General features: G+C 40.3%; 2 protein-coding genes across 5 annotated transcripts in view; one reads left to right on the top strand and one right to left on the bottom strand.

Annotated features, from left to right (window-relative positions):
- Positions 1-8956, top strand: part of MYPN (myopalladin) — a 100827-nt gene extending 91871 nt beyond the window's left edge. For all 4 annotated transcript variants that reach the window (XM_067025508.1, XM_067025507.1, XM_059052660.2 and 1 more), the window contains one exon: positions 257-8956. In XM_067025508.1, coding sequence (XP_066881609.1) covers positions 257-426 — 170 coding nt within the window. In that variant the 3' untranslated portion in view covers positions 427-8956. The remainder of the gene's footprint in view (positions 1-256) is intronic.
- A 4293-nt stretch (positions 8957-13249) lies between these two features.
- On the bottom strand, positions 13250-13927 carry ATOH7 (atonal bHLH transcription factor 7). The gene has a single exon (XM_067027478.1). It carries the CDS (start codon positions 13706-13708, stop codon positions 13250-13252), a length of 459 nt encoding a protein of 152 aa, XP_066883579.1. The 5' UTR covers positions 13709-13927.
- Between the last annotated feature and the right edge of the window lie 5191 nt (positions 13928-19118).

Below are 19118 nucleotides of genomic sequence, written 5' to 3'. Positions count from 1 at the left end.
GATTTTACTGGATTAGAATCATAGGGTTTGGAATTAGGGGATTAAAAGATCACCAGCCCAATTTCCCTCTTCCTGACAGGGAAGGAGGGATTTTATTTCTCTCTTTTACAAATGAGGCATTTCAGACCCAGGTATATTTCAATGCTTTACTAAGATCCCACAGAAAGTGTTGGAATGAGCACAGAATGCACCCCTGCCCTGTACCTGCTAGACTATATTCCTTTGATTGTAACACATTATTTGGTCCATTTTCCAGCCCAGTGGCACCACCAGATCCCACCACCCATGTCTGTCCGGCCCAGTGGCAGTCGCTACGGATCTCTCACCAGTAAAGGACTTGACATTTTCTCTGCTTTCTCCTCCATGGAAAGCACAATGGTGTATTCGTGCTCTTCGCGGAGTGTAGTGGAGAGTGATGAACTTTAAGAATGTCTGGGTGCCTGCTGTGTAAGGGGGTGGACTGTGGAGGGGGAAGGAAGACCAGCCAGATAAGATGGTTTCCAAGCAACTGGATTTGAGTAAGTTCCCACACTGCCCGACCTGTGGCAAGGAGCGCTTTGAGTAAGTCAGCTGGAGACTCGTGCAGTCTCAGCTCAGGGAGAGATGGAGGGCTGTGCCTTTTAAGATTCCAACAAAATGAGAAGACAATACAGATGAACCAAAGATGTCATGCAGCTGCCATCCACTGCTTTGGGAAAAAGCTAGCATGCTTCCCTGCCCCCTGCTGCGTTGGGGTATTCAGGACCTCCTAGGAGCAATTAGGGGCTAGATGCTTGGGCTGAGAGGAGTTGGACAGTAGTGACCTTAGAAATCATTAACTCACTAAACAATGCAAAGGAAAAAGGCAGGGGGGTCTCCACCACCTTTCGTTGATTGCATCCATAGCAGTAGTTTTGGTGGATTCATTAAATCAGCTTCTACTTAGCATTAGGAGTCTGTGCCATACAACTCACATACGTGGAGAAGCACTTTTGATTTGCTTACCCTGGGTGTACTGAGCCACATAATAAAGTGCCAAAATGTGATTGAGATACAAAAAAAAAAAAAAAATCACTGAAACACTAAATATTGCACAGTGTGCTTATTCTATAGCCAAAACAGGGACCCACCACCTTACCTGCACCATTTTCTTTTGGATACAATGGTGAGTGGTTTTTCTTTCTGACTACATATATATATATATGTGTGTGTGTGTGTGTGTGTGTGTGTGTGTGTGTGTGTGTGTATATATATATATATATATATATATATATATATATCCCTAGGCTCTAGAACTAAAAGGTTGTTAATAAACCAACCAGAAGGAAATCTTCTGTGGGGTCACTTTTACAACTACAAGCTTCAGTTGCCACTTGAAAAAATATTCAGGCATCATCATCATCTGCCCAAAGAATATTGACTCTCCCGCTTCTCCCCTTTTGCCCCAAAAGTCTGCAAGTATATGAAGCAGTGAGAAAGGAAGAAATGCAAACTAGAAGAGGAAGTGATGGGAGAGCGGTTTTTGATTTTTCATTTGCCCGAGCAAAGCAGTGGCTGTAGGAGAGGTCTTTAATAGTTGTGAACTGCTTTGAGATTAGTCAAATTGCACTTTCTATACAGAAAATACTATGCTAACTGAGAAAGTGGGAGGGACAGGGAATGTGCATCTTTATTCTAACCCACTAATTCAAAACCTGCCTCTCCACTTAAGGAATTTTTAGACTTAAGTTCACTGTGATATCCTAGTGCCTAGAAGAGTGCTTAGCACAAAGTAGACATTCGATAACTATTTGTTGGATGACTGAATCTTACATTAGAGAAATCTACAAAGTATGCACCAGTCAAAAAATTACCCTAGGGATGGTCATCACGGCACAGTTTGCTCCAGATTCACCAGGGAAATGAATTGGAGTGTCTGTTACCAACTCCTTGTGCCCAAGTCCTTGGTGTTCTCTGAGCCAGACATCCTCAGCTGGCATCTTACTCAAGTGAACAAATAGTAATTGCTTAGAAAGGCTTGACATTTTCTTCACTTCAAGGCAAGGATTTCCAGCATAAAAATAAATTCATTCACTCAAAAACTCATATGTGTGTCCGCTGTATAAGACGCTATGCTAGAGACTATGGGCCATACACAAATATGATAAGACACAGTCCCTGCCTGCAGAAAGCTTACAATCTAGTGGGGGAGGTAAGAAAAAAGGCATGTCAAGTGCTGCTTCTTTGGGCAAAAGTCTATTTTTATTAAAGGGAAGTTTCTAGTACTCTTCATCCTATATTTTTCATGACCCTAAAATCATCTTAGGGCTTCCCTGGTGGCACAGTGGTTGAGAGTCCGCCTGCCAATGCAGGGGACACGGGTTCATGCCCTGGTCCAGGAAGATCCCACATGCCACGGAGCGGCTGGGCCCGTGAGCCATGGCCACTGAGCCTGCGTGTCCGGAGCCTGTGCTCCGCAACGGGAGAGGTCACAACAGCGAGAGGCCCGCGTACCACAAAAAAAAAAAAAAAAATCATCTTAATTATTTTCAATCTTTATTTCTTAATTAAATAAAATACCATAAGTTACATCCTTAAGAAATAAAGATTTCAGCCAATTATTTAGCAGAATTATTAGACTTTTTCCTTTCTTATGTATGAAGGAACAATAGTAAAAGTATAGGCAACTGTAATGAAATTGAATGCATTCCATACAGAATGCACCCTGTAAAATATTCTGTTTCTATATTGGCTTCTATTATCAAATCTCTTTATGATCAAAGAGCATTTTCTAACTCCAGGATTGCTTCTCGAAAGTTGGACACCCACCCTCCTCATCACATCTATTAATGTAAACTCTAGACAGTTCTCCTATGAGAGGATATTCTTCATCTCTATATGTATTCGCTTTCTGAATATTTTTTATCTGTTGTTTTACAGTGTTCAACAGTGAACTATGATAAATATTATATTTGGCCACTAGATGGCACTGTCGAACCTAAAATATAACAAGCTTTAAAATTCCTCGAATTTGAACTTTTGGATTATGTTACAGGAAAGTTTCTCAATCTCAGCACTTGACATTTGGGGCTGGATAATTCGTTGTTGTGAGGGACTATCCTGCACGCTGGAGGATGTTTAGCAGCATCCTTGGCTTCTACTCACTGGATGTCAATAGCAGAGCAACCCCTCCCCAAGTTGTGGCCACCCGAAATGTCCCCAGACATTGCCATATATTCTCCGGGAGGCAGGATCCCCTTTGTTGAGAACTACTGTATTGAACAAATCCAAATTCTATTGGAATTCAATTACAACGAGGAATACTTATGTAAGAAATTTTAGTTCTGCTGGTTATGTTTGGACTCAACATGTCCAAAATCAGATTCATCATCTTCCCTTTCATAAACCATTCATCATCCTAGTTTAATGATTTCTATTAATGGCACCATTACAGTCCTAGTAATCCAAATAAAGAGTATCCAAGTCATTTTTTGCTTCCTCTAATCAATTGACAAATCATGTTAATTCTAACTCGATTATTTCTTTTATATTCAGGCCTTACTTTCTGTCCCCCTGTGGCTCCCCAGTTCAGACTTTCATTACTTTCTTAATTTCCCTCAATTCTTCTGACTTCAACCATAATAAGAGACTTCTAATTGGTCTTCCTGCCTCTAGTCCTGCTTTTTCTCCCAATCAAATCTAGCTGAGATGTCAGCATCAGATCATTCTTCCTGAAGTACTACTCCAATCATATCATTCCCCAATTTTTGAACCCCCAGTGGCTCCTTGGAGCCAACCCAGGCCAGCTGTTCTGTCCTGTGCTATTCAAGCCTTGCTTCAATATGATCCCAAAGCTTTTCATCCATTACTCAGAAAACACACCCAGTGCACCAGCAAAGTTAACACAGGCCTCAGCTTTCCAGCCACATGGCTCTTTTTTGCCTCCAGCTGGAAGGCTTTCCCCCCAGTTCCCACCTACAGAAATCTTACCTGTTCCTTAAAAGCCATCTCAAATGCTACTTTACTGCCTCTATGAAATATTTTCTGACCCCCACCCCAGACCCCAATAAAATATAATTCTTTTGTTGAAATCTTATAGCAAATTTCTTGAGTCTGGAAAAAGAGAAGATTAATTTGTATAGTATTTTATATAAAACACAGCCTCTATATACCTGCCTGTCTCTCCCCTTGCACTAGCCCAGTCTTGCCTGCACTAGATTTTAGCTACTTGTTAGTAAGGACTGTGTCAAAAGTTTGCCTTATACAGAGTAGGCACTCAATAAATATTTATTGACCTAAATTGAACTTTAAAATTCTATGTCAGTCAGTATGTTTCCATATAAAATGAATTGAGTCTACAGCAGTGGTTTTTAACTTTGGCACACTAGAATCTCCTGGGGAACTTTTAAAAATCCCAATAGCCATGACACAACCCCAAATCACTGTCATAGGTTCTGGGGTTCTGGCACAGGCATCAGTATTTTTAAAGCTTCCCAGGTGATCCCAACGAGCAGGTGAGATTGAGAAGAATCATTTTATTACCATGATTTGATCACAGAACTTACCCTAAAAGGTCTGAAGGGCTGCAGATAGCATAGGCTGTAGCGTCGGTGTCAGTGAAGAATGTACTTCCTCCTTGTTGCACGTGCAGTGCATGTCTGGAAAGTAGAAATACACATGCACTTTGGCCTTATTAGACCCTACTATTTTGCACTACACTCGTTGGACATGCAGCATTCAGGAAGCCCTCAGAGAAATCTCCAAAACTGCAAAAATGGACCAGTGAAAGAGGGAAAGTTGGTACAATCCTTCTGGCCCTTTTTTCAAAAAGCTATGCAGATCCCATAAGCACCCTTCTTTCCAAACAAGTGAAGGGCTTTTCATAACTTGGTTAGTCATGGAAATGGGGATCAGAGGGAAAATGGATAAAGAAAATGCAGCATTAAAACCAAATTGCCAAGCAGCTAATAGAAGAAAGACTAATTCCTCCTTTTTTGTGTCTACATGTCCAAGCTACAGTGTCTGTGGTCCTTTCTGCTTCTATCCCTATTCCGTGTTTTTCTCCAAGATGCCCTGTGCCCCATGTTCTATGATCCCCCATGCTGTAACCCATCCCCCTCACCCCTTCCCCACAACCTGCCAACATGCTTCATGCTCCAAAATGACCTAACTCCTGCTCCATGCATCTTGGCTTAGTGGTCAGAAGAAAGCAGTCCAATTGAACAAATCCTGAATGCCTGAGAGCCTTTTAACTTCACAGAGGAGAGCTGTGCTTTTAAAAGCAGTTGCTTCCTTACTTCCATCAACTTCTAATAGATGGAACTGCTGGCAAAAGGAAAAAAAAAAAAATCAGGCTGGGAGGAGAGGTCTAGAAAACTGAGTCAGACATCCAAATTATTCTGGTTGATCACAGCCTCCTCCTGTCCTCTTCCTCCCTACAGACTCCCAAAGAACCTTCCAAGCTGAGATCGTGGCCTGAGTCTGTTTGTATATGGGCTATTAAGTTGGTTGTAAACTCAAAGGCAAATTTACTCATAATGACCTTTATTCAAGGTCCCTTCCGGGGTAACCTGGACTCAAAGTATTTCCACTTACGGTGGAGTTGAATATCACTGGGCCTCACCAAGAAGATGAACAGATACTTAGATTGCAATAGAGCTTGTTGAAGTCCTTTTCACCACTGATTGCCTTTTCTTGTTTTAAGTGGATCAATATTTCAGAAAGTTAATTACTGAAGCATTGCTTGAAGAATGCCAAGCATCTTCTAAACTTTGACAATGCAGTGGTCATCAGTATGCTAAAAAAAAGTTGCTACTACCATGTTTTTTAAAAAATCTGTGCGATGCAAAAAAAAAAATGCATATTTGTTAAAAATATGTTTGCCTCCTTTTTCTGTCTAATTATATTAGTTAGCATACTTGGTGCTGTAGAACCATAAACAGGCTGTTTTTTGTTAATATGTAAGTAATGGCCACTTCAAACTCCGAAGAGCAATAGCCTTGAAATTGCAAGAAATAGAGAAAGAACACACTTTTCAATCCTCTGAGAATTGTGCCATGAATGCTGAGAGTAAGCAATAAAGAAAATTGCTGTACTGTAGAGGCATATATATTAATTTGCTAGAAGATTTAACATACAAGTGAGTAGAAAATGTTTCCCTAATAGTAAAAACTAAAATACTTCAACATTATTTGATAATAAATATTTGACATTGACATAAATGGGCATTTTTCTTTAAAATGCAGAAAACAGTGCTAGTTTCCAGATTTCAAGATTGTTTTTTTGATGATGATTGAACTGACTTTTTAATGTACAAATACATATATTCGATACTTAAGAGATTTTTTAAATTATTCAAATTGTAAAAATTACCACATAACATTATAACCTGGTCAGATATCTCTAAAGGAACAGAAAGATAACTGGGTTTTAGTCTTCCTAAAATATCCAGCAAGTCCAATAAACTTCTCATAGAATGTTTTTTACTTTCTAAGATAAAAATTCTTTCTACCTCCTAACTGAAAACAGGGACACATTAAAATGAAACTTAAAGATGGGAAAGATGGGGGTGGCAGGGTGGGGGGTGCTTGACCAGTTTCGATTGGAAATTAATGGAGTTACAAGTATAGCTTTCTTACAATAACAAGTACTTTAATACCCACTAAGAAACATGAATGATTTTCATATAACGTGGTAAGAATGAATTGCTCAATGTTCCAAAATTCCAAAGAACCTGATGTTTCTACACATATTCAGTGAGTTATCTGCAAACGGGAGACAGATTCCTATAATTTCCCCACAATTAGTGGTGCAAGAATCCAGTGAACTATGTTCTAGTATTGACCATAGCAGTCACTACCAAAAGATTACTAAATGTATGTGCACACAGTATAAACAGTTTTACCGGGGTTTTTTTGTTTTTTGGCGGGGGGCTGCGTTGGGTCTTCATTGCTGCGTGCGGGCTTTCTCTAGTTGTGGCGAGCAGGGGCTACTCTTCATTGCGGTGCACGGGCTTCTCATTGCGGTTGTGGAGCATGGGCTCTAGGAGCACAGGCTTCAGTAGTTGCAGCATGCAGGCTCAGTACTTGTGGCTTGCAGGCTCTAGAGAGCAAGCTCAGTAGTTGTGGCGCACGAGCTTAGTTGCTCCGCAGCATGTGGGATCTTCCCAGACCAGGACTTGAACCTGTGTCCCCTGCATTGTCAGGTGGATTCTTAACCACTGCGCCACCAGGGAAGTCCCATTTTACTGTGTATTTTAAAGAGAGGTAAAACCCTGAAATAATTCAAATGAGATAATTTGAGTGTAACTGTATTTTTAACACACACTGGTTAATTAACTTTTACTTTCTCAGTATTTTGATTTCAGAGATACCATATCCTCTTTTCTGATTAAATTTCACTTATTTTTTCCAAGCTTTAGCATTAAGTTTCATGACCTACTCTTCTCTCTCATTATCTTCCTGTCAAGATAAAAATCTATAAAATATTTAATAGCATTCGGAGAACTCCTTATGCCTAGGAATTCTCAGATGAATTCCAATACGGATTTTAATCATTCAGATGAATTTCAGATACGTTCTCTAATTTTGCTATAATTCTGGAGTCTCTGTTTCTTTATCTGTGAAATAAACAAAATATCTGAGACTTTCCCAGGATGGAGGGTAGGATAAATAAATACTTATGAAGTTTACTGTAGAGACCCTTTAAAAAAGTAATAGGAGGGGTTTTTCAATCCAGAGAAAATGGTAAAAATATTTTTCTCCAAAGTAAGTAGTTAATTTGTTTAAAAAGTTCACATTTCTTCCCGGTCCCACTACTTTGTATTTCCTGAGAAAGGTAGTACACAGTGGGGGAATTTCTTCTTCCAAGATGCTATGTGGTTGAAAACAATCTGGAGAAAAATTAAATAAATTCAAGAAATATCCTATCTGCTTTCTACAGGCAGATTCCAGGGAAATTTATTTCAACACAGGCAGAATAGCCTAAGGGAACTCAGAATCCTGCGTCTATGATAGAAGCTAGTTGAAATAATGACTCCGCAGTGCACAGAGAAATAGCAAGAGAGTCCCTGTATTCCTTTCTGGCTCACACAGTTCAGGACAACTCCATTGTACTTCTCTAGGCTCTAATGAAGAAGTGTTCCATACTAGCATGTCATTAGCCTTATGTTGAAATGAATCAACCTTAGGATAACAGATGGATATGGACCCTCAAAAATGAACATATCCTTTGGTCTCTGTTTTCAAATTCTTAGCTACATCAAGTCTGAATTTAAACTCCATGATTCATTTCAGCCATGAGAACTGACAGAGTTCTTGTGCCCAAAGGCATGTGCGCGCACACACACACACACACACACACACACACACACACAGCTAACAATTCAATCATGGTCAAGGGACACATCTTATGCTTTTCCTTTCTCTTCCTGCATGAGTTCTTTCCACTTGAAAACACACCAGGCCCCAGAAGCCTCACAAACATGATATGCTTCCATCTCAGGAAGCTAGAGTCAACTTATTTTCTAAAGTACCTTTTTGGTTATTGAAATCCTAATGGAAAAACTATTTTAGTAACCATTTTGAAATGTGTGAACTATATAAACTGTATATTTCGTCTCTATTACTAGAAAGCAATTAATGGATCTTGGCTTTTATTCCTTTCCTCTGCATCGTGCATGTTAGATATTCTTTGGAAATGAAAACCAATGATCGCTTAAGCCAAAATGTTTGTGAGCATTTACTGTGTCTTTCTCCACGAAGTATATGGTATTGTATTCCAGTAGCCCACATCATCTCCATGACACCCGTTGCTGTTTCCTAGTTGTGCTTTCTTAAAGATTTATTGGAGGTTGTGTTTTGTTTGGAAACTTTGCAATTAGAAAAAGAAAAATTAAGAACCAGTATTTAATTCAACCTGGATGTTTTAAAAAGCAGTTTAGAGGATGTAATGGACTGTTTCTTTATTCATTAAATAAAATTTTATTTATTCTCAATTAGTTATTGGGTTTGTTTTGTGTTTTGGTCCCAGACTTTGTTATGTGAGATGGGTAAGTTCTTGCTCTCAGTAGTTTTTTTTCGGCTTGGGTATTTTGGGGATACACTACCAGTTTGAAACAGCAATCCAAAAGTCCTGTGTTAATTCAATAAAACACTCATTAAAGCTTGCACCCTCTAGTATATTCATGATCAGAGAAAGGAATGGGTATACATGTGAAAAGGTTGGTCATATATTTATGGTCTTTATGTGCTTTGAAATTTCTTTCACCCACAGGTAGCAAAAAGAGATTTTTTTTTTTTTTTTTTTTTGCGATATGCGGGCCTCTCACAGTTGTGGCCTCTCCCGTTCCGGAGCCTGTGCTCCGCACGCGCAGGCTCAGCGGCCATGGCTCACGGGCCTAGCCGCTCCGTGACATGTGGGATCTTCCCGGGCTGGGGAACGAACCCGTGTGCCCTGCATCGGCAGGTGGACTCTCAACCACTGCGCCACCAGGGAAGCCCCCAAAAGAGATATCTTTAGTGAAACCTAATCAGAGAGCAGAGCCAAATTCAGTCCAAAATAACACTTTGCTTTTACTCTAAGATGGCAAAATTTAAGTAGTGAACTGAGCCTTAACTGTTGAATCCTGTAGTGCTATTAACCACAACCCAAATACATTCCATCTGGCTCACATCCAGCAGAAATTTTAGATCTTCATTAACATAATGGTCACCTCATTAACTAAGAAACTGGGTGTAACTGGATGTTAAGAAAGATAGCCTAATCCTTCTTAAGATCTGCAAATACAAAGACTGTGACAACAATATAATCAGTTTTTGGTAATGAGGTTAATGGTGTCATAGTAGATATTGTTTAATTAAGCAGTTCTCAACCCCATCAGCCAGTTAGAATCACCGGGAGAGTACTGAAAAAATATCTATGCCTAGGCCTCACCTCAGAGCAGTTAAATCAATTCTTGAACTGGGGGCCCCACATTTGGTATGTTTTTCAAGACTCCCTACCTGAGATTCTAATGAGCATTCTGGGTTGAGAACCATTAGCTTAGATGACCTTTCCCATCTTGATAGCCCTATTCATTTGTATAGGGTTCTTCAAGACTTCTGACCCTGGGGTTTGGCCTCAACCTGCAGCTGGCACCTAGGGAGAGCCCACATATAACTAATGGGACTCAAACCCTGCCTGGGAGTGGGTCTTCTTTTATTACTTAATATCTCTCTTAGGAGCTCTTATGGCACATATTACCGATACTATACAGTTGAAGCATTCAGCTACACACTGTTCAGGGCCGATTATTGATGAGTACATGTGTATTCTTCTTGGCTGCCTACACAAGGACAAGGATGACGTTGAAGAAGGCAGGATATGGGTAGATGCTTGATAACATTTGTTGATTTAAGAAAAGGAAGCCTGAATAAAAGAATATTTTTACATTTTAATATGTTCTGTTATCAAACTAGAAAGAACAGATTTTCAAAGGTGAGACAATATAGTATATTGTAGCAACGTTTAGGTTGCTTGGTAATCTAAATTCTATTATGTATAGTAATAAATGAACCTTAACTCCACAAATATTTTACATTTGTTTTATCCAAGCTCCTAATCCATAAACCATGATGGATTCTCCAACATACAGTTTGAGGAGTTTTATCATAGATTGAATTTGATCACTGAGACCCATTTACTTTTTCCTCAAACACCTTTCAGGAAAAAAACAGTACATCAACTGGGGTGGAAAGCTTAGGAATTTGATAAGAGCTAAGTTGCTTCCAGAGATTTCTAAACCACAGAAATGGGCAACTAAAAGCATAACAGTTAACAGATTCCCACTCTTTTGGGGGAATGGGGATGGGGGAGAAGAGGCATAGGATTAGAATAGCATCATTTTAATCAATTGTTTGATTTCATTAAGAAATAGACACAGACGTAGAGAACAAATGTATGGATACCAGGGGGGAAGGGGCGGTGCGAGGAATTGGGAGATTGGGATTGACATATATACTATTGATACTAGGTATAAAATAGATAACTAATGAGAACATTCTGTATAGCATGTTCTTTACTTAATGTTCCCTCTTAGTTCCCTCTACTTACAGGGAACTCTACTTAATGCACTGTGGTGACCTAAATGGGAAAGAATTCCAAAAAAGAGGGGGTATATGTATAGCTGATTCATTTTGCTGTACAGTAAAAACTAACACAACATTGTAAAGTAACAATACCCCAATAAAAATTAATTTAAAAAAAGAAACTACTGTTAAGTTGATAAGCAAATATATATATTGCATGTTTATCCCTGTATGGTTCTCTTTTGCAAGGTATTTACAGTCCAGAGAGAGGAATGTGCACCCTACCTAAAAAAAGGACTAACCATCTGAATACATCTGTGAGATCCTCTCTGATTAACACATTCTATTTTAGCACTGATTTTATTTCATTCTACAAACTCCAGAAACTTACTGGGGTTACTAAGGAAGCATTTTAAGTATAAATAAGTAGAGTATTGTGACCAAATAGTGAGGAAGGCAGATGCCCTTAGGGTTGCCATAGCCCCAGTGCCCACTGCAGAGTGGAGTAGGACCAGAAAGTGGTCTGGGCATCATCACTTCTAGAGCCGTGTTGTCTGCTGGAACTATAATGTCTTCTAAGAGCTGCTGAAGTCAAGAGGTTAAACATTTTATTCTCTAATTTGCACCGAGGAAGGAAAGTCCTGAGCACACCTCAGTTTCTTATTAACAGATATCAGAAGGAAAGGGAAATTCAGCATTAAGTCTCTCAATGGATTTCTAGTGATACACTTGTGATTTTGTAAGTTTGAGCTTATGGGGGAGATACTTCCGCTCATTACAAACCAAAAGGATTTTGATAATCAGGGATAACTAAGAAAGTAAAAATTTTGATGAAGACTGTAGAAAAACTGCAAATAGGTGGCTGTGCCTTGATGTTAGGTGTTGGAACACAGAATAAAAGGGTTTGAGAAATGCTGTTTTTGTTGACTTGTGACAAGTTCCAAATGCATAGAGCCTTGCTTTTTCCAATTATTAGCAAGACATTCTCCCAAAAGCATGCAGTGCTGTTGACCAAGTCATTCTTTACATTAAGGACTTGGTTTATTCATCCAATGGTTAAGCAAATTTATAAAAGTAATTCAAACCAATACCATGTGTATTATATTGCTCCTTTTTTGATTAGCCTTGATGGTAGTGAAGCCCTTATTGCTCAACTGGTACTGATTAAAAGAAAATCACTTCCAAAAGCCATATATATATATATATATATATATATATATATATATATATATATATACAAATGTATATATGCAAATATATATTTGGGTACTTGTAAGGAATTAGTAGTTTGTAATTGGTTTAATAAGGAAAATAAAATATTAAGGAACTGTAAATCTAGTTGCTTAAAAGCTAAACATTATTTCAACTAATTTAATCTTTTTAAAAACCATGAAAAATATATCTATATTTCCAAGTTGATAGAGAAAACTTTCAAATTAATTACTTGTACTCTCATCAGCTCGTCTTTTTTTGATGAAGTATTACAAAACTGCACTTTGCCAATTGGTGGGATTAGATTTAAACACTCCACATCTTTACTCAGATAAGCACTCAATATCATCACCCCCCCAAACAAACAGGCCTTTAGTGCCAACAGGAAACTAGCAGGGCACTTGGCATGAAAAACGAACCCACGTTTCTAATTATATTTTACAAAATCTATATTTTAATAATGTATACACAGTTTTAAAAAATACAGAGCACTCACGCCCATGTACTCTACCCAAAAAAAAGAAGAAAACTTTCTACTACTTCATGCATGCACACACAATGCACTAAGCATAACTGCATTTACAAGACAGGAAGGCAGCTCTGTATTAAGTATACACAAGTAATAGATACTGTAACTTCACCCTAACAGGACAAACTTACAAAGTTTAAGAAAGTGAGGGCTAAACCTGCAGTATAACCTAATCCTATTTTTCTTAAGATTGTTTTCTCTCAAGGTAGTCCAGAAAAGGGGGAGGGGGCATTACTTTCAGCAATCAAAACCATTCCAAGATCCATTAATGAAATCTACAAAATCCTAAGTTGGAATAAAAGAAAAGCAATAAAGTCATTGCGTCCCTAGGACTGGGGATGCGAATAAAAGTAACTTGGAAATTTGCAAATTTTATTCTAAGAATGCATCCTACGCCACCGATAACCCGACCAGCTACACGGGGGAAGGTTACGGCTCCAGAGCACGGATCACTGGGCGTCTCATTCCGGCAGGGTCGCGCGTCCTAACTGGCCATCTGGAAGGGCTCGGGCTGGAAGCCGAAGAGCCTTTGGCCGTAGGGCTCGCTCTCGCCCGGCAGCTTCGCGCCCGCGAACGGAAGGTAGTGGTCTCGGCCGAAGTGCTCACAGTGGAGATTGACCCAGTCCCGCTCGGAGCCGAATCGCTCTGCCTCGGCCAGGATGCGGGTCAGAGCCATGATGTAGCTCAGCGCCATCTGCAGGGTCTCGTACTTGGATAGTTTTTTATCCTGGCCCCATTGGGGTACCACCCTGCGCAGACGGTCGAAAGCCGTGTTGAGCCCCTGCATGCGGCGGCGCTCGCGCGCGTTGGCCGCTAGGCGCCTGCGCGCCGCGCTCTCCAGCCGCCCCTCCCCGGCGCACGTGCCCGCGCACTCGGCGCCGCCCGCGCACGGGGGCGCGGCACGCGCTCCCGCCGCCGGGTTGCTGGGCTTGCAGGACTTCATCCCCCGCTGGACAGAGGGAGGCGCCGAGCTCTCTGGTCCGCTCAGGACCTGTGCGTGGGCTGTTGTATGGAGCCGCTCTGCAACTTGGCTCTTCGTAGCAAATAAGTCATGCACAAAGCAACCGTGTGGAATCGAAGTTTGTAGTGGGAGTGCGGGGCCCCGCCTTCTGTCCTATTGGATAACCAGACTGATGTCTCTTCACTTGCCAAAGTTTAGGGGAAATTGAGATGTGGAAGAGAAAGTCATTTTCCCAACATGAAGTTGAAAAAGAGAAGGGAACTTTCCTGCAGCAGAATTGGTGTCGCTGGTTCGGGGAATGTCTTTCAAGTCCTCTGGGAAAGCCCGAGACTTCTTTTCTGGAAGACAAAATCTTTCCCCAAGCTCAGAGAGGAAAGGAGCGCTTCTTCCGCAGTAACTGTCGGAGAGTTCTGGATGAATCTTTGAAGGAGGAGAATTTATAGCAGCGGGCTGAAGGAGGGAAACAGGTGGTGGCAGGTGGGCGGGCGTCCCTCGGCTTCCATCTCAGCACCTTCCTACCCTGGGAACTGCAGGGGGGAAGGGGGACGACGCACGGCAAAATCCTGACATTACAGCCTTCGTCTGTTGGAAGTTTCTCCAAAGCTATGTCCAACACTAACACACCATCTGGAGTGGCCGGGCTGTCCCCAAAAGAATAACAAGGTGGGGGTGGGCGGAGGGTTGGTTCATCCTTTCCCATATCAGCGAGCAGCTTACATTACCAAAAACTGAACCAAGGTTTTAAAATTATTAGAAATCACTTGTGTGAATATGTTGGTCTTGAAATTTTAAGATATTTAGACGTTTAGTGTCAGAAAATTTCGCTTTGTCAAGATGTGTGGCAATTTTGCACAATGCTGACTGAATGTTTTCAATTGAGTATATTCATTTTATTTTAGCTATTAAGCAAGTTGGGACAAACTAGCAGGTCCTAATATTATTTCAGACCTGAAATTTTACTGGGCAAATAATTTGGCTGTTTTCTGCAGAATAATTTATTACAGCATATTAAAAGATATTGATGTGCTCAGAGACATAGAAAACAAACTTATGGTTACCAAAGGGGATCGGGTGGGGAACAAATTAGGAGTTTGGGATTAACATATACACACTCCTATATATAAAATAAATAAACAAGGACCTACTGTATAGCACAGGGAACTATATTCAATATTTTGTAGTAACCTATAATGGAAAAAAATCTGAAAAAGAATATATATATAAACTGAATCACTTTGCTGTACACCTGAAACTAACACAACATTGTAAATTAACTATACTTCAATTTAAAAAATGGTTTAGGGCTTCCCTGGTGGCGCAGTGGTTGAGAACCTGCCTGCTAATGCAGGGGACACGGGTTCGAGCCCTGGTCTGGGAAGATCCAACATGCCACGGAGCAACTAGGCCCGTGAGCCACAACTACTGAGCCTGCGCATCTGGAGCCTGTGCTCCGCAACAAGAGAGGCCACGATACTGAGAGGCCCGCGCACCGCGATGAAGAGTGGCCCCCGCTTGCCACAACTAAAGAAAGCCCTCGCACAGAAACGAAGACCCAACACAGCAAAAATAAATTAATTAATAAACTCCTACCCCCCAACATCTAAAAAAAAATGGTTTAAAAAAGATATGAATGTGTATGTAAAAGATGTATATTATCCTACTATATAATTGGATTGTGTGAGCTTGGATACTTAGGCAAATTCAGAATTTATACTCAATTCCCCCTGACACCGGTTTATAAATGTTTTCGGGACATATATTGAGATGATAATCACTTAATTATTTAATTTGACTTTTAAATCTAATAAAACTAATCATAATGTGCATACATGTGCAAAATGGAAATATCTAAGTGATTTGTGAGGTTTTAAAAAATAATTCCTAATGGAAGACTTTTTCCCCCACCTCATAAAGCTATAAACATGTCATACTACTTGGATGTTTCAATTGTGTCAGCTGTCCTCACGAACAATAATGAAGCATGATTTCCACTATTGATAGTGATGTGCTGATTTATAGAGAAACCATTAACTTGATTCTCTTATCTCAGCTTCTTTCTAGCTCTTAAGGAAGAGTAAAGTGGCAAAGAAACCAGTTCCAAATAGATTCAAGCCAGAATCATTTCTGGATTCTTTACTAAGATCAAGTTTGTTCTTTCTCCTTTTGAAGTATGGATTATGTAGGCATTATTCTCAGATATTTTTGTTTAATTAAATTATCAACAAGTTCCCACAAATCAGGAGTCTTTTAACTGTGTCTTACTTCCCTTACCATTGCTTGAGACTAAAACCCCATTGTGACTGCCCTGACTCCAAGTCCTGTCTTCCCATAAATAGTTGATTAATCCCCAGCTGAAGCAATGACAATGAAATGAAGTTGAGTAACATGAAGACAATAGAATGCAATTGGACATTAATGATCTCCAGCGTGACAGATGTTGAACACAGACTTTTGCATGGAGACACTCAGCTCTATTACTCTGATTCTTAACAGTCTTGGTCAGGAACAGCAGTCCTATGACAGGAGAGACTATGTTTAGTCATCAAAATGTCAAATACATTTTTTTGAGTTTTCATGGAAATCAGCCCTACTAATGCTATTATTTCTCATGCTCATTTATCTCATCTGTTTCCCCCAAGGAGCCTCCTCTGTGCTACCCTTTGGAATGTTTCCCTAAAAAACATACTGCTCTGGACACTATTGACCAAAGTGCTAATGAGATGCATGATTTTGCAGGCCATGTATTCAGGGTGGGTGAGAATATAGCCTGTGCACCAAGAGAATTGTAAACACAACTTGAAGAGAAAAAGGAAGCCCAGCAGTGTGCACACCACATAGCTATATTAGAACAAACTAGCAGATATCTGTGACATGAAATTGATCCAAGGATAGACAGTATTGCTGCAATAAAGGGCCTTAGAAGGTATATAGTAATTCATTGCCCAAATGTATTCTGAAGGACAATTTATTAGTACTACAAAGATGCTTCTGGGGGAAAAGGATTCCACTGTCAAGTAAATTTGGGAAACACATCTGCTATCTCCTGCTTAGAGTCATGAAGCAAAATTGGTATTAGTAAAGTTTCTGAGAAGTCCTGGAGTAAAGAAACCTTCTGACTCCAGAGTTTCCTAGACCTTCTCCAACACAGAACCCTTTCTTCCTAGAAAGGTCTTTTAACAAAGTTCCTTGGAATACATGTTTCCAAACCTGCTCTAATACCTTCCATTTATTTTATAGAGGAGGAGACTGAGATCCAGAGACTAAACATTAGGTTCAAAGGCACTGAGCAACTTAGTGACTGAATTAAGAAGTCAAATCTCCTGTAGCCTCTGATTTTAGAGGTTTTACAATTGAGATCACTTAATACAAGCCCCTTAGTTTACACTGGGGCAGCTGAGATCCACTAATGACTTCCCAAAGTCAGCAGAGTCACTAGTAAAAGCTTCAGGAATAGAATTAGAAATTTTGTGCTTAAAGGACAGTGTCATTTATTTCATAACCCTAGTGTCTAGCACAGTGCATAGAAAATAACAAGTAATAAACAACCCAGCCGGAGTGGCTGAAAAAAATGTTACATAAATGATAGATAAATGCCAATCAGAATGCGTGTATTGCCAGTGAATAACCTTTACAAATAATTCACATTCCCTCACCTTGTAAAGAACACACATTAGATCCACATTTTGAATGCAGAATTGATCCTTTCTTATCAAGAAACACATCTATAGCCATTTGAGGCATAAGAACTTGCATGTCAGACTAATTTCTACCATGTTTCTATACTGAGGGCATGATCCTACCAGGTGAATTGGCAGTTACTATATGTCTAGGGTTGGCCAGAAATCAAAACTGGCAGATGGAGATGGGAGAGAGTGGAAGATAGAAAGAGCTTACACCTGTAGGAGCAGAGAAGTAGGAGAAACATTATTTTAGAGGTAAAAGATCAATGGCTGGAAATTACTACATTAAATGGATAGACTAGATTAAAGGGTAAGCGTCTTAATTATCCAAAACTATAATTTTCTAAATAAAAACTCTCCAAAGAAACACACAATTAAAAGAGAGGAGAACACTTGTTCATTCTGAATTTGCCAAAAAAATATGGAAAATGAGGAATGGGGTTTGCTTCTGGAGAGCATGGCAACTGGGGGACTCTGAGTACCTGAAAGACATCAGAGGTGAGCCAGCAAAAGACAAAGGAACAATGAAGTTGAGTTCCACTTATATTTCACGAAAGACCAGAAGTGCAAGGTCTTAAACATTCTTGTGATTTTATAACGTGCTATGTAGTTACCAAGTGGGGAAAAAACTGCAAAAGGATTTATGTGTTTAGAGAAAGGAAGGGAGAGGCAAAGTCTTGCATCTCTGTTGCCTGCCCCTCAATGATCCAGGGAAGAGAAAACCCACTGGAGGGAAGAAACTAAGAAGGGACAGAGACTAACAATGGGGCCAAGAGAGAGATGAAAAAGATGGGAGGCCCTGTCCTAGGCCCCAGAAATGATCTCTCACCTCCAGAAAATACGGGCTTACTAAAGGGCCCCAGCTGATTCTCCAACCCCCAGTACATGCTGCTTCAGAATCCTGGCTTGGGAGTCTGATTTAGCTTCTAGTGCCAAGAGCCAGAATGACTTGTAGGGTTTGGACTCTGGGTGGTAGACCTTAGCCTCCTCTTAGTGTCTGGGCTGAGCAGCATCTTTGAAGTCAGTTTTGAATCCTGGATCTCCTTTCAACTAGCTGTGTACTCTTGCACAAATCACTTCTCTGATTTCTCCATCTGCAAAGTGGAATCATAATACATACCTCACAGGGCAGCAGTGAGCATTAAATGGGGTTTTATTAAATAAAGACCTCTGCCAGGTCCCTAAGAAAGTCACTCTTTAAATGACATCTAATACTTTACAAGTGATAATGAAAATGAATTCATCATCAGCTTCTGCAGCTTTTGACTTTAATGAATAATTTTTGAACCTTTTACACATAAAGCTACAGTTAAGGGGAAAGGGATAAACTGGGAGATTAGGACTGACACATACACACTACTATATATAAAATAGATAACGGGCTTCCCTGGTGGTGCAGTAGTTGAGGGTCTGCCTGCTAATGCAGGGGACACAGGTTTGAGCCCTGGTCTGGGAGGATCCCACGTGCCGCAGAGCAACTAGGCCCGTGAGCCACAACTACTGAGCCTGCGCGTCTGGAGCCTGTGCTCCGCAACAAGAGAGGCCGCGGTGGTGAGAGGCACGCGCACCGCGATGAAGAGTGGCCCCCGCTTGCCGCAACTAGAGAAAGCCCTCGCACAGAAATAAAGACCCAACACAGCAAAAATAAATTAATTAATTAATAAACTCCTACCCCCAACATCTTCTAAAAAAAAAGATAACTAATAAGGACC

This window comes from Kogia breviceps, chromosome 2 (genome assembly GCF_026419965.1).
Source record: "Kogia breviceps isolate mKogBre1 chromosome 2, mKogBre1 haplotype 1, whole genome shotgun sequence".
In the NCBI taxonomy this organism is placed as follows: domain Eukaryota; kingdom Metazoa; phylum Chordata; class Mammalia; order Artiodactyla; family Physeteridae; genus Kogia; species Kogia breviceps.
Note: the sequence above shows the minus strand (reverse complement) of the source record. Positions and strands in the feature narration are given on the sequence as shown.